Here is an 18,130-nt window from a genome sequence, read left to right on the forward strand (position 1 = left end):
TGGGGAGACTTTCATCAAAGATAAGTGAAGTGTTGCTTTGCTGTTAGCTATCTTCTATACCTGATTACTACTAGAATAGTGAAGTGGTGGTAGTAGTAGAAAAGTGATGTTTGAGATATGTTGGGAGAGGAACTATTCCTCAGTATTCCTGCAATTATACAGGCAGTACACATGCACTTATAAAATCACCCAGTCATTTCTTATGTACTCCTGCAATCCCTCAAATATTACACCTGCAGTCATGCAATCACCCAGGCATTACCTATGTACTCTTCGAATCCCCCAGACGTTACCCCTGTACTGATGCAATCACCAATGTATTAGCTATACACTGCTTCAACCACTCAGGCACTACACTTGAACATTGTAGTTAGAAATTAGCATTTAAAAAACCTTTGAAATCCACTGGAAAAAAACACAGGTTTCAGAGAGATTATAGTTGGACATTTCACTCGTACAAAACCAGTGAAATCCAGCCGTTATAGTTAGTTCAGCTAACTATAACTCTCGCCCCTACAATGCACTGCTGAAGACGTCACATATTATATCATTCATATCATGAAATTGGGATAAAATAAAAGTGTGGAAAATGTTTTACCTAGAGGAAGCAACCCCTTGTTTAGCAAATGAAAACTTCCAATTGAGGTGTGTGTCCAGACTCATTACAGTTAAGAACTTGAGGGAAAAGTGTAAAACAATCCTAAGTTTATAGTGGCAACTTTTCACTTAAGTAGCACCTGAGCGCGCACACACAACCTAAAGCCCCAGCGATGCTGTCTCTGAAAGTGAGAGAGGCAAGGCAGGTGATGCTTGGCTCAGGCTGGATTTATCTTCTGTTTAGCAGGCACAAAAGAGCAGTAAAATATGGGGAGGGAGAAGTAAACAAAGAATTGAAAACAAGCTCCATCCGCGATACCTACAAAATGGGAAACTGTGCATTTATCATGTTTATATTCTGTTTGGTGTAGTCAAATGCATAACACCAGCTTGCAATGTTGCTGCTTTGCAGTTAGTGTAGTTAAACAATCTATACATAGTTTGAATTGAAGCCCGGGTGGGAGGAGATAGAGCTTGTAAATACATGAGCACTCATGTGGAAATACTGCCATTGTGCTCAGATTTCTAATAACTGCTTTGTTCAAAACAAAGCCCAGGTGGGAAGAGACGGAGCTTGTAAAAACACGAGCACTCACGTTGAATGTTCAAACACAAAAAAAAAAAGTAGCTCCTATATCAGGAGCAGTGGATGGACACAAGTACTTTGTCCATGTTTTGGTGAAGGGCTAAACGCAAGACAAGGCATGACGCATGCATGCAATGGAAAACGGGGATGATGGTTATGAGAGCGATGATAGAGCAAGCAAACGGTAAACCTATGGGTGGACTGAATCCCACAGATTCAAAACAACAAGTCTCTTTGAGACGGCACATGTGCTGTCTAGCCAATACCTATAATGTTGCAGGACTCAAGGACTTAGTTCACTGCCCTTAAGTCACAAAAAAATATGAGACAGGACAGTGATACCCTGACACCCTATGTCCCATGGGAGGGACCCAGAGTTAACCGCTCAGGGCCAAAATATAAAAGAACTTAAAAAATGCTGCAATCCATCAAAATTCTTGCAGGATCGGAAAATTTGAAGAAAAAAAAACTAAATTGTAGCCGGGTTGCATTAATTGAGTCATGCCACGGGAATCCCACCCCTGGGGCGGTTTTATGAAGGGGATTGGGGCCGCGCAGCCCCCCTCCCTGAGATGCCAGAAGTCCCAGGGAACCCACCCTTGGGGCCAAAAAATGCATATTAGTATTGCACATCACTTCTCTTAAAAAGCTGTTGACGCAGCGTTTCTTTGGGTTTAGATATGGTTAACACCGGTAAACACCCAAAATATCGATTCCAAAATATCTACTGCCCAGAATATCGATGTTAAAATATAGAGTGGACAGAATATCGACTCTACAAAATATAGATAGGTCAGAATATCGAAATTGGGGTACAAAATATCGATTACCAAAATATAGACCTTAAAAATATAGATTACCAAAATATAGACCTTAAAAATATCGAATACAAAAATATCGAATTTTAAAATATAGATTACCATAATATCGAATTTTTTTTTGTGTTATGTATGGTAATATATGTGTTAAAATGATGTATTATTGTTGTAATGTATGTTTAATTTATTTAAACAAATGAATGTTATGTAATTTAATTATTGCGTAATTTAATTCCGTAGCGGGTTGTGGGTTTATAGGGGAATAGAGTGGGAAGTAATTTAATTATGGTAAATTAAATGTTAATTATATTTATATGTTTTGATAATTAATTAATTGATAATTAATTATTAATTGGTAATTTATTTTTATTAATTGGTAATTAATTTATATTAATTGATAATTATGTTAATTGTATTTGTTATTAATAGGAGCGGGTCGTGGGTTTGTAGGGGAATTGGGTGGGAAGTAAATTAATTGTAATAAAGTAAATAATTATTTTTTTATTTATGTGTATTGATAATTAATTGCTAATTAATTAATAAGTGGTAATAAATTTGTATTAATGGGTAAATAATTTGTATGAATTGCTAAATAATTTTTATTATTAGCAAAAATATTTTTATTAATTGATTAATTGATAATAATGTGAATTGTATTTTTTTTTATTGGGAGTGGGTTGTGGGTTTGTAGGGGAATTGGGTGGGAAGTAAATTAATTGTAATAAAGTAAATATTAATTTTTTTATTTATGTGTATTGATAATTGATAATTAATTTGTAATTGGTAATTAATTATTATTAATTGGTATTACATTTTTATTAATTGATCATTAATATTTTTAAATGGTAATTAATTGTTATTAATTGGTAATTATTTTTAATTAACTTTTTATCAGTATTGATAATTAATGTCATCTTATATTTAATTTAAATCATTACTTTCCCTACTATTGCACTCTTTGGAGTTGGGATAGTAATTTTTACCCCTACGCTATCCAACGTTTTCCCTACTGTTGCACTCACTGGAGTGGGAATAGTAATTTTTACCTCTACGCTATCCAACGCTTTCCCTACTGTTGCACTCTCTGGAGTGGGAATAGTAATTTGTACCCCTACGCTATCCAACGTTTTCTCTACTGTTGCACTCACTGGAGTGGGAATAGTAATTTTTACCCCTACGCTATCCAACGCTATCCCTACTGTTGCACTCTCTGGAGTGGGAATAGTAATTTTTACCCTTACGCTATCCAACGTTTTCCCTACTGTTGCACTCACTGGAGTGGGAATAGTAATTTTTACCCCTACGCTATCCAACGCTTTCCCTACTGTTGCACTCACTGGAGTGGGAATAGTAATTTTTACGCTCTCAGTATCCAACAAAATCTCAACTTTTTTAAATTACTTATATTATGTTTACATTTTAAGCTATTTTATATTATATTATGTATGTTTTATTTAATTGTTTTTAATATTTAATTAATTTTATATTATTTTTAATACATTTAAAAAAATCGATATTTTGGCTAACTATATTTTGACAGTCTATATTTTGGAATCGATATTTTAGTACTTACCTGTTTGTAGATAGGGAGTCGATATTCTGTCCCTCGATATTTTAGTGTCGATTTTTTGTATAGTCGATATTTTGTCCCTCGATATTTAGTCACTGAACCGTTAACACCACCTTCAACAATTACTATATGAGATAGAGAAACATAATTACTTTACCATAGCATTTTATGATTTATCAAAATACATTGTATATTCAAGCAACTGAACACGGGTTGGACATTATTGAATATATTTTACTTAATAATTTCATTCTTTGCTTATTCCCACAATTAACTCTTAATAGCAAACCTTCTTAATGATAATGCATTGAGTACATCCACCCATGTCATTATATATTCAAACCAATATCATCAACTGTTTTTCCTTTTCTCCATTTTTTTCCGTCAAAGGGTCTCTAAAAAATTAGAACACAACCTGGTTATTCATTTTACGCTAAAGTATAATCTTAGTCATGCTGCATTCTACACCCTCTTTTATTTATATGCCTAATATACTTATAAAAACACCAAACTCACTCTTGTGGTCGCTTTTCTTCCTGTGTTTTATTTTTTATATGTCGCAATTTCCTCAAGTTCGTCAAGGACCCCCAGAGTTAAATATCCTTTCGGTTATACATAAAGAGGACAAAGACAAAAAAAGGAAAAAACGTATTATACATTCCCTGTTTCTCACCCACCAATCTTATCGTTTGGGCTGATATCATTACGGATTCAGACTCCTTTTCTTTCACTCCAAACAGTCCAACATTGTTTGACCTGTCCTTCTTTTACTTAGAACCGGGTTCTCTTTCCCTTACTCCTTTCAAGCTGGGGAATCCCTATAATATATAAACATATATCCCCTGTCTTGTTAGGACATCAATATAATCCTCTTATCAAAACATCTCAAGGCAGACTAAACTTCCGCCACCCTGTGGTCTCAAACTCACTTGTTTCACTGACGGCAAACCGCTCCAGATGAATTGTTCTCATTTATATCCGGAAATGGGTCCTCCGTCCCCCACTCCAGTTATACACGCTAATCCGCAAGGTGCGTAAAAGTATAACCCCTGATTAACTTGAATCTCGTTTTAATAATCTAACAATAGCTTATCAGAGTGTAAAACATTCCTGCCCTCAGTGTTACCTTAGTTTTCTCAAATGCAGGCTATCGATCTGGTGAAAAATCATTTTACTTTTTGTCAGGCCTTTTATACAAACTTCTTAAAGGGTCCACTCCAGCCATGTTGTCTCCTATTGGGTCTAATACCTATCTCATAATGGTGAGTCACAAGCGGCCACCTTTTTAATGCCAGATTCGTTTACCACTTTGTATACCATATATTAGAAAATGCTGCAATTTTCTCTACAGTTTATGACCATTCCTATTCGACTATGGTCCCTTCCAGACAGTCTTTCACTTCCATAAGGACTGTCAAATCCCGCAGAATATTCTTTCTATTTGTTGTAAATGGCAGCCATTTTTGGAGAGGCAAAACTTTTGATCCTACTCATAAATCTAATTCCACTTCATATTTTAATTCATATGTCATGATGCTGCCATTGTATGGACAGTCGAACCTTTTCAATATATACTAGACTGTAAGGAATAAGGGGCTTAGATAATATATTTTGATATAATCCCTTTGAGCTGAAAAATCAGTCCCTTAATATAACTTGTATTCTATCCTTTGTGTCATAAATAGTGGCCATATTTAAAGTAGGCAAGAATTTTCGTCCTACTATTGAATCCACTTCCACTGCATATTTTATCTCATAGATCTAGACGGCCACCGAATTAGGGGCTGTCCAAACGTTTTTCCTTATGTATTATAAGGAATACTGGACTTCAAACTTTTTTTTTAATATGATCCCTGTAACAGTAAAATCAGTCCATTAATAGGACTCGTTATCTAATAAAACGTTCCTTCTCTTCTCTGTTATTTAATCCCTCCTTGTATGTACATATAGAATTGCTGTCTTTTCCTTTTTCCTTCCAAGTCACCCCTATTTCAGATCCTATAATACCTTCTAAAATGAACCATTTAGTTAATTTTCTTTGTGGTTAGTTTTTATACACTTACAATACTGGATTCATGAGAATGAGGTTTTATTCAACTTCCAGGTGGGCTTCAGAAGTAACACCAGTACTGTTGACCAGGTTTTCAGTTTTACTTGTATTTTTTGGAAGAAATCTGTAATCAACAGGGGCAATTTGTATGTTGCCTTTGGTGATTTATGTGTCACATTCAACTTGGTTCCAACAGGCAAATTGTAGTGTGTCCTGGAGGCAGTGTGTATCCCTACAAATTTATCAGACATCTTGGTACGGCTACACTGAGGAGGCATTAGGCAACTGACCAAACCCATTAGGATCAAATGTGGAGTGAGGCAAGGTTGCAAATTTGCCCCACCCTGTTTTCATTGTATAATAATTGGGTGGTCAAGTACTTGAATAAGGATGGGTGTGATTCTTCTAAAGTGGGAGGCCAGAGGGTGCCTGCCTTTGCTGTTTGCAGATGCCACCCTACTGCTTTCTAAGTCCCCTTGGGGTTTACTATGGCTGTTTAATAACTTAAATGTCTTTTGTGTTGAGCCGAGGCTAGATCTGAATAGCTCAAAAGACAACATTTTTGTTATTCCGCTCAGCAAATCAAAAAATTCATAAGAGAAGCATGTATTTGGGCAATAACTCAATTGACCAGATGTCATATTTTGATTACCTATGAAAAAGACTAACGCCAAATTTAAATTGGGTTCCCCAACTTCAAAGAATGCACACTCCACTAACCCATCACACAGTGAGCATAGCCAAGATTCATAGACAGGCAATATCCAGGAGGGTGGCACCGGCTGTAGAGATATACAATATAAAGACCCTAGGGGCTGCTAGGTCTGGATCAGAAATTTGGGGGGTGTGAACACTAACAATTTGACAATGGCCGAACATAAGTTCATTAGATCTCTTATGGGACATCAAGCTAGCATGCCAATGATCCTGGTGTGCTTGGATTTGGCTCCAAGAGGTATAGCCTTTTAATCTTCTGGTATTGTTTGTGGACTTCACCAGCTCTAGAATCATATCAGGTGGGTCTTAGAGATCTAATGTCTCCAACATGTGTAAGGAAAATCCAGTGATTGACCTGTGTAAAAGCATTATTGGGCAAACTGAGTCTGGAGAAATTTTGTTCATCCCCTTAAGAGATGTGTGCATCATCTAATCATCTAAAGCAGGCCTAAAAGAAGCCATGGGGTGATGACTAGGTCGAACAAAGCAAACACAAGGAGATGATGGACAGAGCGCTGATATTTTTCAGACACTCACCCCCAGTCACAGATCTGGGTTGAATCCATCATCATTCTTTAGCTCACTTCGCCACCCCAGTTCAGACCCAGCTATATGCAAATCAGTCTTGACCCTGTTCCTCATGGGAACAGTTTAGCCCGAACTGCCAAACTAGGTCTTCCCTGGACTGAAAAAAGCATCCTGGAATCGGTTTCGGGGTTACACTGCCTCCTTTATTGATCAGGGTTGAGTTTCCTTTGCTCATACACACATTAAGAAACCCTAGCAGGAGCTTATTTTACATAGAGAGAGAATATGCATGCGAACAGTTTGAACAGTATATTTCCCTCAGAACATTTTCTTTTCCAGCAAGACATATTTAAACAGATCATGTTGAAATGAAGTTCTCCAAATTCTAGGCCCATTTGAGACCACACAGTCGTACTTCTTCCAAGACTCTGGTCAGCCTGACCTATTTTAGTGGCTGCAAGGCATTTTGTACACAATTTCCCCTTTCTCTCTTCTACCCAGGGCCGTGGCAAAGATTAAGGACAAGTGAAGGTCAGTAATCCTGTTTGCACTGTAGTGGCCTTAAATACATTGGTATCTAGTCCTGAAACAGGTGGCACTGAATTGCCTAGGGATGTCTCTTGCCACTTCTGTTCCAGTTTCTTTCAGAAGTGACACTGCTTTGTCTTCGTCTGGTTCTTTGGAGTTTGAACAGCTAGGTCTACAAAGGAATGTTTGTTCATGTAATTAGCTTTAGAATTAAAAGAAAAATATGTCCAGTAATACTGATAATCTATAACAAGCACTGGCAAAGCCAATAGGTTTCACCTCTACAAAATCTATTGGTTTTGACAATGTTTTTTGACATAGTACACAGCAGAGCTAGCTGCTGTGCAAGATGCCTTAAAGTTTAAGAAAAACACTATGACGCGGTCATTGCTGTCCGCGTCAGAGCTCTTTATCTAAAAACTTTAAGCCATGTTGTACAGCAGCAAAACACACAAGATGATGGACAGAATGTTGCACAATGGCAAAACATTCACCCCCAGTCACAGATCTGGGTTTGATCCATCGTTATTTTGCTCACCACACCACCCCAGTTCAGACATGGCCATATGCAAATCAGTCTTGACCCTGTGCCTCATGGGAACAGTCCAGCCCGAACTGCCAAGCCATGTCTTCCTTGGACCGGAATCAAGCATCCTAGGACCGGTTTCTGGCTATCAGCCGTCATCAGCCAGGATAGCTTGATTCCAGTGGCGTAGTGAGCACGGGACCCACGTCTGGGCATACCCTTCCCACATAGGGTGAACAGCAAAACACACAAGATGATGGACAGAATGTTGCACTATGGCAAAACATTCACCCCCAGTCACAGATCTGGGTTTGATCCATCGTTATTTTGCTCACCACACCACCCCAACCGGTCCTAGAATGCTTGTTTCCAGTCCAGGGAGGACCTGGCTTGGCAGTTCAGGCTGGACTGTTCCCATGAGGCACAGGGTCAAGACTGATTTGCATATGGCTGGGTTCAAACTGGAATGGCATGGTGAGCAAAAAAACGATGGATTTAGGCCCAGATCTCTGTACTGGGGTGAATGTATGACATTGTTCTGCATTCTGTCCATCAATTGTTGTTTTTGCATTTGTCACCCCGAGTGGGACGGGTATGCTCAGACGTGAGTCCCGTGCTCTCCATGCCACTGGAATCAAGCTATCCTGGCTGAAGAGGGGTGAAACCCCGAAACCGGTCCTAGAATGCTTGTTTCCAGTCCAGGGAGGACCTGGCTTGGCAGTTCGGGCTGGACTGTTCCCATGAGGCACAGGGTCAAGACTGATTTGCATATGGCTGGGTTCAAACTGGAATGGCATGGTGAGCAAAAAAACGATGGATTTAGGCCCAGATCTCTGTACTGGGGTGAATGTATGACATTGTTCTGCATTCTGTCCATCAATTGTTGTTTTTGCATGTTGTACAGCAGCCAGCACCTCTGTATGGTGCATGGTGCTCGTATTTCAGGGAGTTACTGTGCTGCTAAAATTCCGTCTACGCAATTGTTTTCGTCTCTTGGTTGTGCTGTGTTGTCTTTTGTACAAAAAAACTTAGTTCGTAGTATGCGCAAAAGATTTGTTGTTCCGGATTACATTCTAGTTATTGTCTCCTTGGCTTATGGTCAGAACAACGCTTTAATTAAGAGGAGGCGGGGCAGCAACAGGGCAGAAAGTGGATGAAGGAGCAGCGAAAACAAGTTGGGAGGAGAGAAGATGGCGGCCTGCAGATGCATTCGTATGGAGTGGTCGAAATGAAAATAAAAAAGTACCTTCATGATGCGTAGACAGTGGAAGGACTCTGGCCAGTGACTAGAAGCTGTACTTGGGCCAATCTCCACACCATTCCATGGACAGGCAAAGCAGAGAGGGAAGACGTGCAGATGACTTACTGACCAATCAGAAGCATGTAAATTAGAGCGATGTTTAAATCACGAAGAGTAAGTAAAGGTACATTTTGGGCAGGCTGTAAGCCCTAATTAAGATTTTTTTTTTTAATACAAGAGATTTTGCAAGCGCTCTGCATGCGAAACCTAAAAAGCATTGGACACATTTTCCTAAGTATTGTGTTTTCCATTCTCTTTTAAATATTCAACTTCATAAAAGTTTGCTCTGTCTACATCTTCATTAAGAAGTCAAGGGGCACCAATTAAAGTCTTTAGTGCATCATGGGCACAGATTTCTTGATTGGAGCCTTTAGTGGCTTGGTTGCTAGAAAAATGTGACAGTCTTAGGTCTTTAATATTCCTGTCTATTTCTTCATGGGATTTACAGCTAGTATGGTCTGTTTTTCAGAAGGGTCCCTTTGAGTAAGCAAAACCAGTCTCTTTACCATTCCTTACTGACAAGGTAATGTTTTGGTGGTGCTAACATCAGCTAAAAGGATCGGGGAGCTGGTTGCACTTTTGGCAGATCCACTATTTATATTATATTTTCCAGTATGGATAACTTAAAAAAATGATCCTTTGTTTCTACCAAAAGAAACTTCTCAATGTCATTTGTAATAGGACATAGGCCTTCCATCTTTTTTCCTAATACTCAGGCACCAGAAGATAGATCTACGTTATGGAGATCTCCATAGGGCATTATTGGTTTATGTACATAGAATGATTAACTTTAGAACAAGTGATGCCCTTTTTGTCACCTTTAGTTCCTCTAAAGGCATGACATGCAGCAACCGGTACTTTGAACAGATGAGTACGGCAGCTATTTGGTCTACCCCTCACACATTTGTAAAGCATTTTAGACTACAGATTGGTAATCAGTCTTCCATATAATTTGGAGACGCTGTTTTGTGTTCAGTTCACTAAAGTTTTTGTTGTAACATTGCGGTGCAGCAAAAAAAAAGAAAAGGAACATGAATAATAATAAAAGAGACTGCGGTTATGTATCTTATATATAGTACTGTTTGGTATTCCTCCATCATTAGGACTGGCATGAGAACATAATGATTAGTCACTTAGGGCCTGATTACGATGTCGGTCGGAAAGTCTCCAACCGACAGTCGGATTCCCCTAGCCTGACTCGGTCGGAAACAATTCCGACTGACGGATTACGATGCTCGTGGTCGGAAGGGGAACCGTTCGGTCATTCCAAATTGGTTCCGTCGCCACTTGGAGAATCGGAGTCGGTCGGAGCCGATTAGTATTGCTCAACGGACAGCGTTTCCAACCAACTGATTACAATGTCGGATTCCAGCAGCATTTCCGACTCGATCCGTCCGACACGAAAAAGCTATTGGAAACTGACTTTGGGGGCTCCTAGTAGGCCCTTCATTATCCGGAGTCCTCCGGTTTGGGGTCGGGGGGGTACCCAAGGGACCCCCCTGTAAAACCATGCACAGTGTGGCAGACACCATGGGGTGCCTGGGACAGTGTGTAAGGTTTTCCGCAGACACCCATTTTCCCCATAGAAGCCTGTGTTTTCAGTCAGAACGGTGTTCGTAAGCATCATAAACAGTCGGGCTGAACCGCTGACTGCGAATCGGTCGGAACCAAATCCGACAAGGAGTTGGGCGTTTAGTTTCCGGCCAACATTGCAATAATGCCCTAACTTGTATCTTCATTACTCTGAACCTATACCTTTCTCCTCTCGATCGTGTTACCTCCCTCCGTATGTTGTTAATACTAGCTATGTGTATACAGGGAGTGGGGGAAGGGGAAAGGAACAATTTAAACCGGAAGGCAATAGTAGTAATTAAGAAAGATGAGGGATTCAATTTTAGGTATTGGTGTTCAACATTCGATTGTGGAGTCAACTCTTTGAGTCTTCATTTTACACAATAAATGGAAGCAGTCTGAAAACTGTCTACGGACAAAAATTAAGGCTGTGTTGAGGAAGGCGTTGACTCAGAGTAGCAATGCTTATCTGAAAGTAACCTATCATCTGTCTCCCTGTAAATATATACACCTAACCAGTTGTTCCTGTTGTTTCAATGTATTTTTCCACACATTCTAGACAAAGCGGAGTGAATTTTTTTTTGGCATCTTTTAGTTTCTTAAAGGTTCTGGACATTTTAATTTCCTATGATTTTCCCTTAATATATTCACTTTTATGATTAGCATTACTTATAAGACACAATTGGTAGATTTGCTCACAGACACTCCTTTGATCGGACCTACAAAAATATGAGTCCAAACTTATTTTCCCTGAAGACATTTGCTACAGTACTTGCTATGTCTATCTCCATAAGTTGATACCTCTTATATGTTTTGCAGCTGCCCATATTAAATGTAGTAAATCTTCGGTATGGAGAGGATCGCACCTCTCCCGTTCTCTGCTGGCTCCGGGTGCATTAATCTCTCACACACACACCTCAAAAATATGTAAGTTAGATACAACTGGGCAAGGAAAATACAACTCATATGGTCTTGTAACTTTTTTTCCTTCGTCTTGGGTCTTGTTGTCCCTATCTGCTCCTCTCCATCAGTTTCAATCCTTTCTTCATTGTATTCTACTTTTCCTCACTTTAGGCTCTTGTCTTTTGCACTGTTCATCCAACCATTCACTCATCCATGAACTGAGCCATCCATCAGTGGACTTTCACACCATCCTTCCATGCACTAAATCAATTCCCCATTCACAACTTCTCCCACACTCTCCTATCACTGTCTGATTAATCACACTGCCTATTGCCACTTAATCCAAACATGCAACCATGCTTCCATTCAAACACTCAATCACACACTCATATCTCTATTAATTCAATAATTTAATCATTCTCAGTCACCCTCTCACCCCATCTGTCAATGATGCACTTTCACTTTTATGGCAGACCTACTGGCTTTACCAATGTATGTTTTGTTTGAAACCTGACATCCTGCTTTCTCTCAATGTTCCTTCAATAGGAGGCTGTTTCGACTTTCCACTAGGTCTGTGCAGTAAACTCCGCTCCACTTGCAGAGTTTTTCCCACTCTACATTTAATGTAGAACGCGGAGATCTGAAAAACTTGGCGGAGCAGAGTTTTTCCTCTCTCACAGCTCACCAATGTTAAGTGTGTGAGTGAGGAAAATCCAACGCTAAACTACTTCCTGGGGAGATTTCTCAACGCGCGTGGCCACGGCAGGGCGCTGCTGCTCACGTTGAGAAACCTGCCACTCGCGTTGAGGAAGCTTCCGCTCGCATAGAACATCTATTGAGCTGGAGAAAACGGCACCCTCTCGTGCTGCACATGGTGTCGTTCATGCTGAGTTTACAGTGCGGGACAAATGCAAAGCGCTAAAAAACAGCGCAACTTACCTCACTCCGCCGCTTGCAAAACTTTTTTTGTCACTCTGCGGAGTTCCATGTAGTGGAACTCCACAGAGGTCTACTTTCCACCATGTCATGTCTATATAGCTGATATAACTTTCTTGTATTTTACAGTCTGTTGAACAGAAGTACTTTAATGAGCGAATATTGAAACATCGATATTTAAAAGGTTTTGTGTGGGGTTTTTTTTGGGGGGGAGTTGTATGCGATTAGCTCAAGAAAGCAAAATATTGTAATTAATCTCCTAAATTCTCAGCGCAGTTATCATTCAGTCATCCGTGTAGTGCTGGAGATCTATAGGCTTCAACACTAACCATTTTGGACCGGATTTTTAGAAAGGATGGTAATTTTTCTGAAGTCAGTAAATTTTTTACCATTATTTTCTTGGAAAATAATAACTTTGGCTAATATTATCGGTTATTGATTTGATTACAAATATGAGATAGTAATATATTAATACATTGTTTATTTTCATACAGGAGGTTGCTGCCAAATAACCCCATCAGATATTGCTGGTCTACAACATGTTTTGAGATCCAGTCTAAATAAGTAATGAGGTATACCGGGAGCGGACATGAGAAATCCATTCACTGGAATACATACTCTTCTTCTACTTCCCTAGACCACCTATGGAAATTCCAAAAATGTTGGGCGCGTATGCACATGTCTTCAAAATCTGTGGTCTTAAGTTCTCACTAGCAGTTGTTTGATGTAACATACTTTAGTTTTTCAGCTGAGCCACTTTTTTTAAATCATTTGTAAAAAAATCTTGAAATTACGATTTTCAGTTTCAAGTATACTTGTTCACTCAAAGGGAAACTGCAAGTTCATAAACTGAATTTTCTGTACAGAATCATAGATTTTTTTCAAGTTTACGGTTTTGATCGCTAAAATGCGTCTGTGGTATAAGTATATATTTTGAAAGTGTAACAAAACTATGTTTGCACCCATTTTCCTTTGTGAAATAAACATAATTTTTCTTATGAATCTGTGTGTTCAGGCAATATAGGACTGATTTAGTAACATGCGTAGAACTACACTTGTTAGTTTACACCTACGTTTGCTCATTAGCAGCAGTGATATTTGCAGCTTTCTCACAGCTCTCATATGTGCAATTTTACATACCGTGCAATTATGCATGTGTAAATACTTAACAGAAGTGCAATTGCACATACTAACGTTTTGGGTGGGGTTTCTTCTCCAGTAGGAAATATTTTAGTTGGTTGAGAAATCCTTTCTGCTGCACCCCGACTGATCTTGGTTGTTTTCTGCCCCCATTTACAATCAGGTTAGGGATTTACTACTACCCTTGACAGTAGTTAATAATATTGTACCATATTCTGTGTAGGACTGTGCAATAGTAGAGTTTATGCATACCTACAAACTCACAGGTTTGGCGTGTTCACTAAATTTATTTGACATTCCTACTAGGGAACACCCTGTTATGGGTGCATATGGATTCCCACGTAATATTTCCTGTAAATAAATGGATCCTTCGAAGGATACTGTTACCTGCAAGTTTATCAGCTGTTGAATTATCCCAAGCATCAGACTAGATCTGGAAAATTTCAAAGTTGTTTGACGGCAGAAGAGGATATAAGTTCCATATTGGCACTAAAAGTTCTCACTGGTGACTTCAGCTAAGCAATATTGTACCCACCCCACATCAGTTCCATCTTTGTAAATGCTTTCAACACAGATCTAAAGCTTGCTGTCTCAAAGTTTTCAAGTGCTCCAAATTCTCAAAAATATAAAACGTGGGGGGCGTGGCCAAGATGGCGAGTGGGTAAGACGTGTATTGCTTCATCTCCCCGCCCGCCGATGCCCGACTCAGCCCCGAAGTAGTGTATTACTCCCCCAAAATCGACCAGGGAGTAGCGGAACTTCCCCGAACCAATGCTTACATGCTGTGATCTTGCGGCTGTGGGCTGTTCTTTGAGCCTTCACGGAGCGGAGCAGTGGAGCAAGCAAGAAGGCCAAGAGGGCGGCCGGGCCCTGAGCATTGCCGGATCCAGGCTACAAGCACGGCCGGTAGTCTCTGCCGCCTGCTCCTGCCGGAGGGTGCCAATAGCGGCATCAACGGCGACCCAGAAGACGCCCGAAAGGGGCTCCGGTGCCGCAGCTGCCGAGCAGCACGGAGGGGGTCTCATGACATCGGCAGCTACCCACGAGGCCCGTGGGGCTACAACGCGGGAGAAGGTCCGGAGTGGCGAGGTGCGGAGGCCTGTGTTCCCTGCGGGCAGCACTAGTTGGCGACGGGTGGCCGGTGAGGAGTAGCTGTCATACTTGTGCTGCGTGTGCGGCCGGCCCCGGGGCCTTCACACCCATCTACGACTCCAACAGCATCACCGTGAGAGACGGAGGAGACGGGGAGAGCGAAGGGACGCTGAGGCTTGCGGCGGCCTTCCGGATCGGCGAGAACAACGGTAAGCAGCGCCTTCTGCCCGGAGGGGGATCCTGCGAGTGGCCTCCCAGAGCATCTGCTATTTCCAAGTACATAGACTGAGACTGTCACTGGCGCGAAAGGCCCGGGGGACTGCATAACACGCAGAGCCTACCAAGCAGTGAGGCGCAGATGAGAGGCTGAGTGGGGCATCTGAAGGAGTTGGGACTGCCCCGTGCAGCTGGGGGTATCGGCCAGGGTAAATCATCTGGCTCTGAGAGGAAGGGGAGGCGCTCCATCGGTCGCTGACCCCCCCCCCCCCCACAGTTCCCCATGGCGGAGACCGCATTTTGGAGCAGGAACGATCTGCTTACCTGCAGGGGAATATCATCTGAAGCCGGCGGCAGCGAGAGGCCCTCAGCATCGCCTTACGGGGCCCAGCATATGGAAAGGGGGAGTGCGATTCATTACACAGCCCGATGGCCTTCCTGAAGCTCCCACCTCTGGCATGCCACCCGATGCGACTGTGAGCTACCACGCAGCCGCACGCACCCTGCAGCCACGGTGGGCCGCGATCTCCTCCGGCACGGGCACTGGCTTGGGCCTAGGCTCAGGACGCATCAGTGGGATCCGAGAGGGGTTGAAGATTCCCTCGACCTAGCGCCACTGGCGCTGACATCCGGCTGGCACCTGTGGGGGAGGGAGGTGACGGAATTGGGAGGATTGACGTCCCAGCAGCAAGGAAGTCACCAGCCTGAGCCTGATCTTTTACGCTATATGGTTTGGAGGTGGCGCGGCTAGGAACTGTGGGTCCTGAACTGTCGGTGTGGGCCTCCTCATCGTCGCTAAAGGCGGCAAGTAGAACCTGGCCTTGAGCAAAGGGCCTGCGCTCTGAGTATAGGAACCCCTTTATAGGTGGCGGCGGGGGGCTTTGCTGGGGACTGCAACACCGGCTGCCCAGCACCCCCCAAGATCGCAACGTAACCCTTGGTCTGGTTGGCGCTGGACCTTGTGCCGGCCGGCGCCTAGCGACCCTTCGACCCAGGAGACATCATGTCCAACCAAACGGGTAGGAAGGAGGTCACATTGAAGGAGATGCTCACCAAGGGCCCCCAGCCACTGCAGGAAACGAAGATGAGGACACTCCCATAACCAAATCTTTCCTAGAGACACTATTTAACACACTTCGCGAAGACTTTCACTCCTTGAAAAGCGAGGTAGTGCGAGAGGTGCGCAAACTCCTGAGTGAGGTAGATACCCTCGGAAACAGGGTGGCAGCTATCGAGGACCAGGAGCGGGCCAAAGAAGAGGAAGTCACACAACTACAACAGGAGGTGATCCGCTTGAAGGACCAACTACTCGACCTGCAGGCCCACGCCGCAGACTTAGAGAACCGATCTCAGTGCAACAACATCCGAGTCCGGGGGGTACCATCGGATGCAGAAGGGACTGATATCACTGGGTTTCTGCAGGGCTTATTCCGGGACATTCTAGCAGCCCCTTCGGATATGGAGATCCGCATAGACAGAGCTCACAGGGTGGGCCTGCATCGACGGGCTAATGCGCCACCTCCGGACATACTGGCCTATCTACCGGACTACCCGCTGAAAGAGCACATTATTAGGGAAGCCAGACTGAAACATCCTGTGCAGTGTCAAGGCCTGACCATCACTTTGTATCAAGACCTAGTGGCTAGCACCCTGCAGAAAAGAAGAGAATTCAAGGATGTCATGATGCACTTACGGGAGAATGGGGTCGCATACTCTTGGGGGCACCCCTTCCGCATAATATTCAAGTGGCATGGCAGATTGCATCAACTACACTCCCTCCTCGAAGCACGCAAACCTTTGGGTCTACCATTCCAGAGTCCGGCGGCGGAGCGCTCAGCTAGCCCACGTCAGTCCCCAGCAGGATGGTAGATGGTTGGGGTAACAGGAGCTGGGCGAGGGCCCGACCCGGGGACTCTAGTTCAGGAGCGTAAAGCGGTGCTTGCAGTTGTGGCCAATGACACGTCCTCCCCGGAAGAACTGTGACAGAGTTCAGGAGGATTTTGCATGTTTTTATAATATGAGTGCCAGGGGCGGGGGACCCTGCTTTGTTGTCCGAGTCACGAAATGTCCCGGACTTCAGTAATTCACAACGGGCACACTGCTCGGTGCAGTGTGTGTGGGACTATTTGGGGGGGCTGTTCTTTTGGTTGGGATTAGGGAGGGGAGGGAGGGGAACTGGTCTGCTAATACGGGGATACAGTTCTTAGGCACTTGCGATTCTGGGGGGGTGCTGTGGGGGAGGGGGTTTTAGGGTTCCATGCGGTACGGTGGCACTACGAGCCTGGGTGCGCGCTGCCCACACTCCCCAGTCATGAGGGACTCCGAATCAACTGTCCTCACACTTAATGTTAAGGGCCTCAATAGCCCTAATAAGAGAAGCTCCATGCTGTCCTATTTAGAGAATTCAGGAGCGGATATCTGTCTGTTACAGGAAACTCATCTGCTTGCACGAGATTGGCATAGAATGAAAGCCCGGGCGTTCCCTTTTCAATATTTTTCCTCTACACTGGACAAGAAGGCGGGGGTAGCAATCCTAGTATCACGGGCATTTAGAGTGTCAGTGGGGGGTCAAGTCAGCCGAATTGAGAGGGTGGTTAATAGCATATCGCTTTTGGATTAATGTCCTGCCTTTAACGATTGGGACTGTATACTCACCAAACACAGGACAGGAGACATTCCTTAGAAATGCCTTATCAGCAGTACTGGAGTCGCATGACCGCTTCATAATGGTGGAAGGCAACCTCAATTTAGTTATGGACATGGTCGCAGACAGGTCTGGCAGTCGGGGTTCCCAGGTGGGGGAGGTCTCTGAAGCAAGCAAACGATGGCTGGGGGAACGGGGTTTACTTGATCTGTGGAGAGAGTTGCACCCTTGAGCCTCCCAATTCTCCTACTACTCACATGTACACCACACCTACACTAGATTAGACTACTTTCTTGGCTCCACAGAGGTTCAGGCTGCTATTAAGGACATATACATCACAGCTTCGGCCTTGTCTGATTATGCTGCGGTGGTGGTCACCTTAAAGGTACCCCACACAGCTAGGCCAG

At 42.9% G+C, this 18,130-nt stretch overlaps 1 protein-coding gene across 1 annotated transcript in view; it reads left to right on the forward strand.

Annotated features, from left to right (window-relative positions):
• LOC146805330 (betaine-homocysteine S-methyltransferase-like) overlaps positions 1 to 13,633 on the forward strand; it is a 289,657-nt gene extending 276,024 nt beyond the window's left edge. Inside the window, exon 8 of the mRNA XM_085620496.1 lies at positions 13,126 to 13,633. Within this exon, the coding sequence (XP_085476622.1) occupies positions 13,126 to 13,199 (74 nt within the window). The 3' untranslated portion in view covers positions 13,200 to 13,633. The remainder of the gene's footprint in view (positions 1 to 13,125) is intronic.
• The last annotated feature ends 4,497 nt before the right edge of the window (positions 13,634 to 18,130 follow it).

Source organism: Triturus cristatus, chromosome 8, assembly GCF_964204655.1.
Source record: "Triturus cristatus chromosome 8, aTriCri1.1, whole genome shotgun sequence".
Lineage (NCBI taxonomy): Eukaryota > Metazoa > Chordata > Amphibia > Caudata > Salamandridae > Triturus > Triturus cristatus.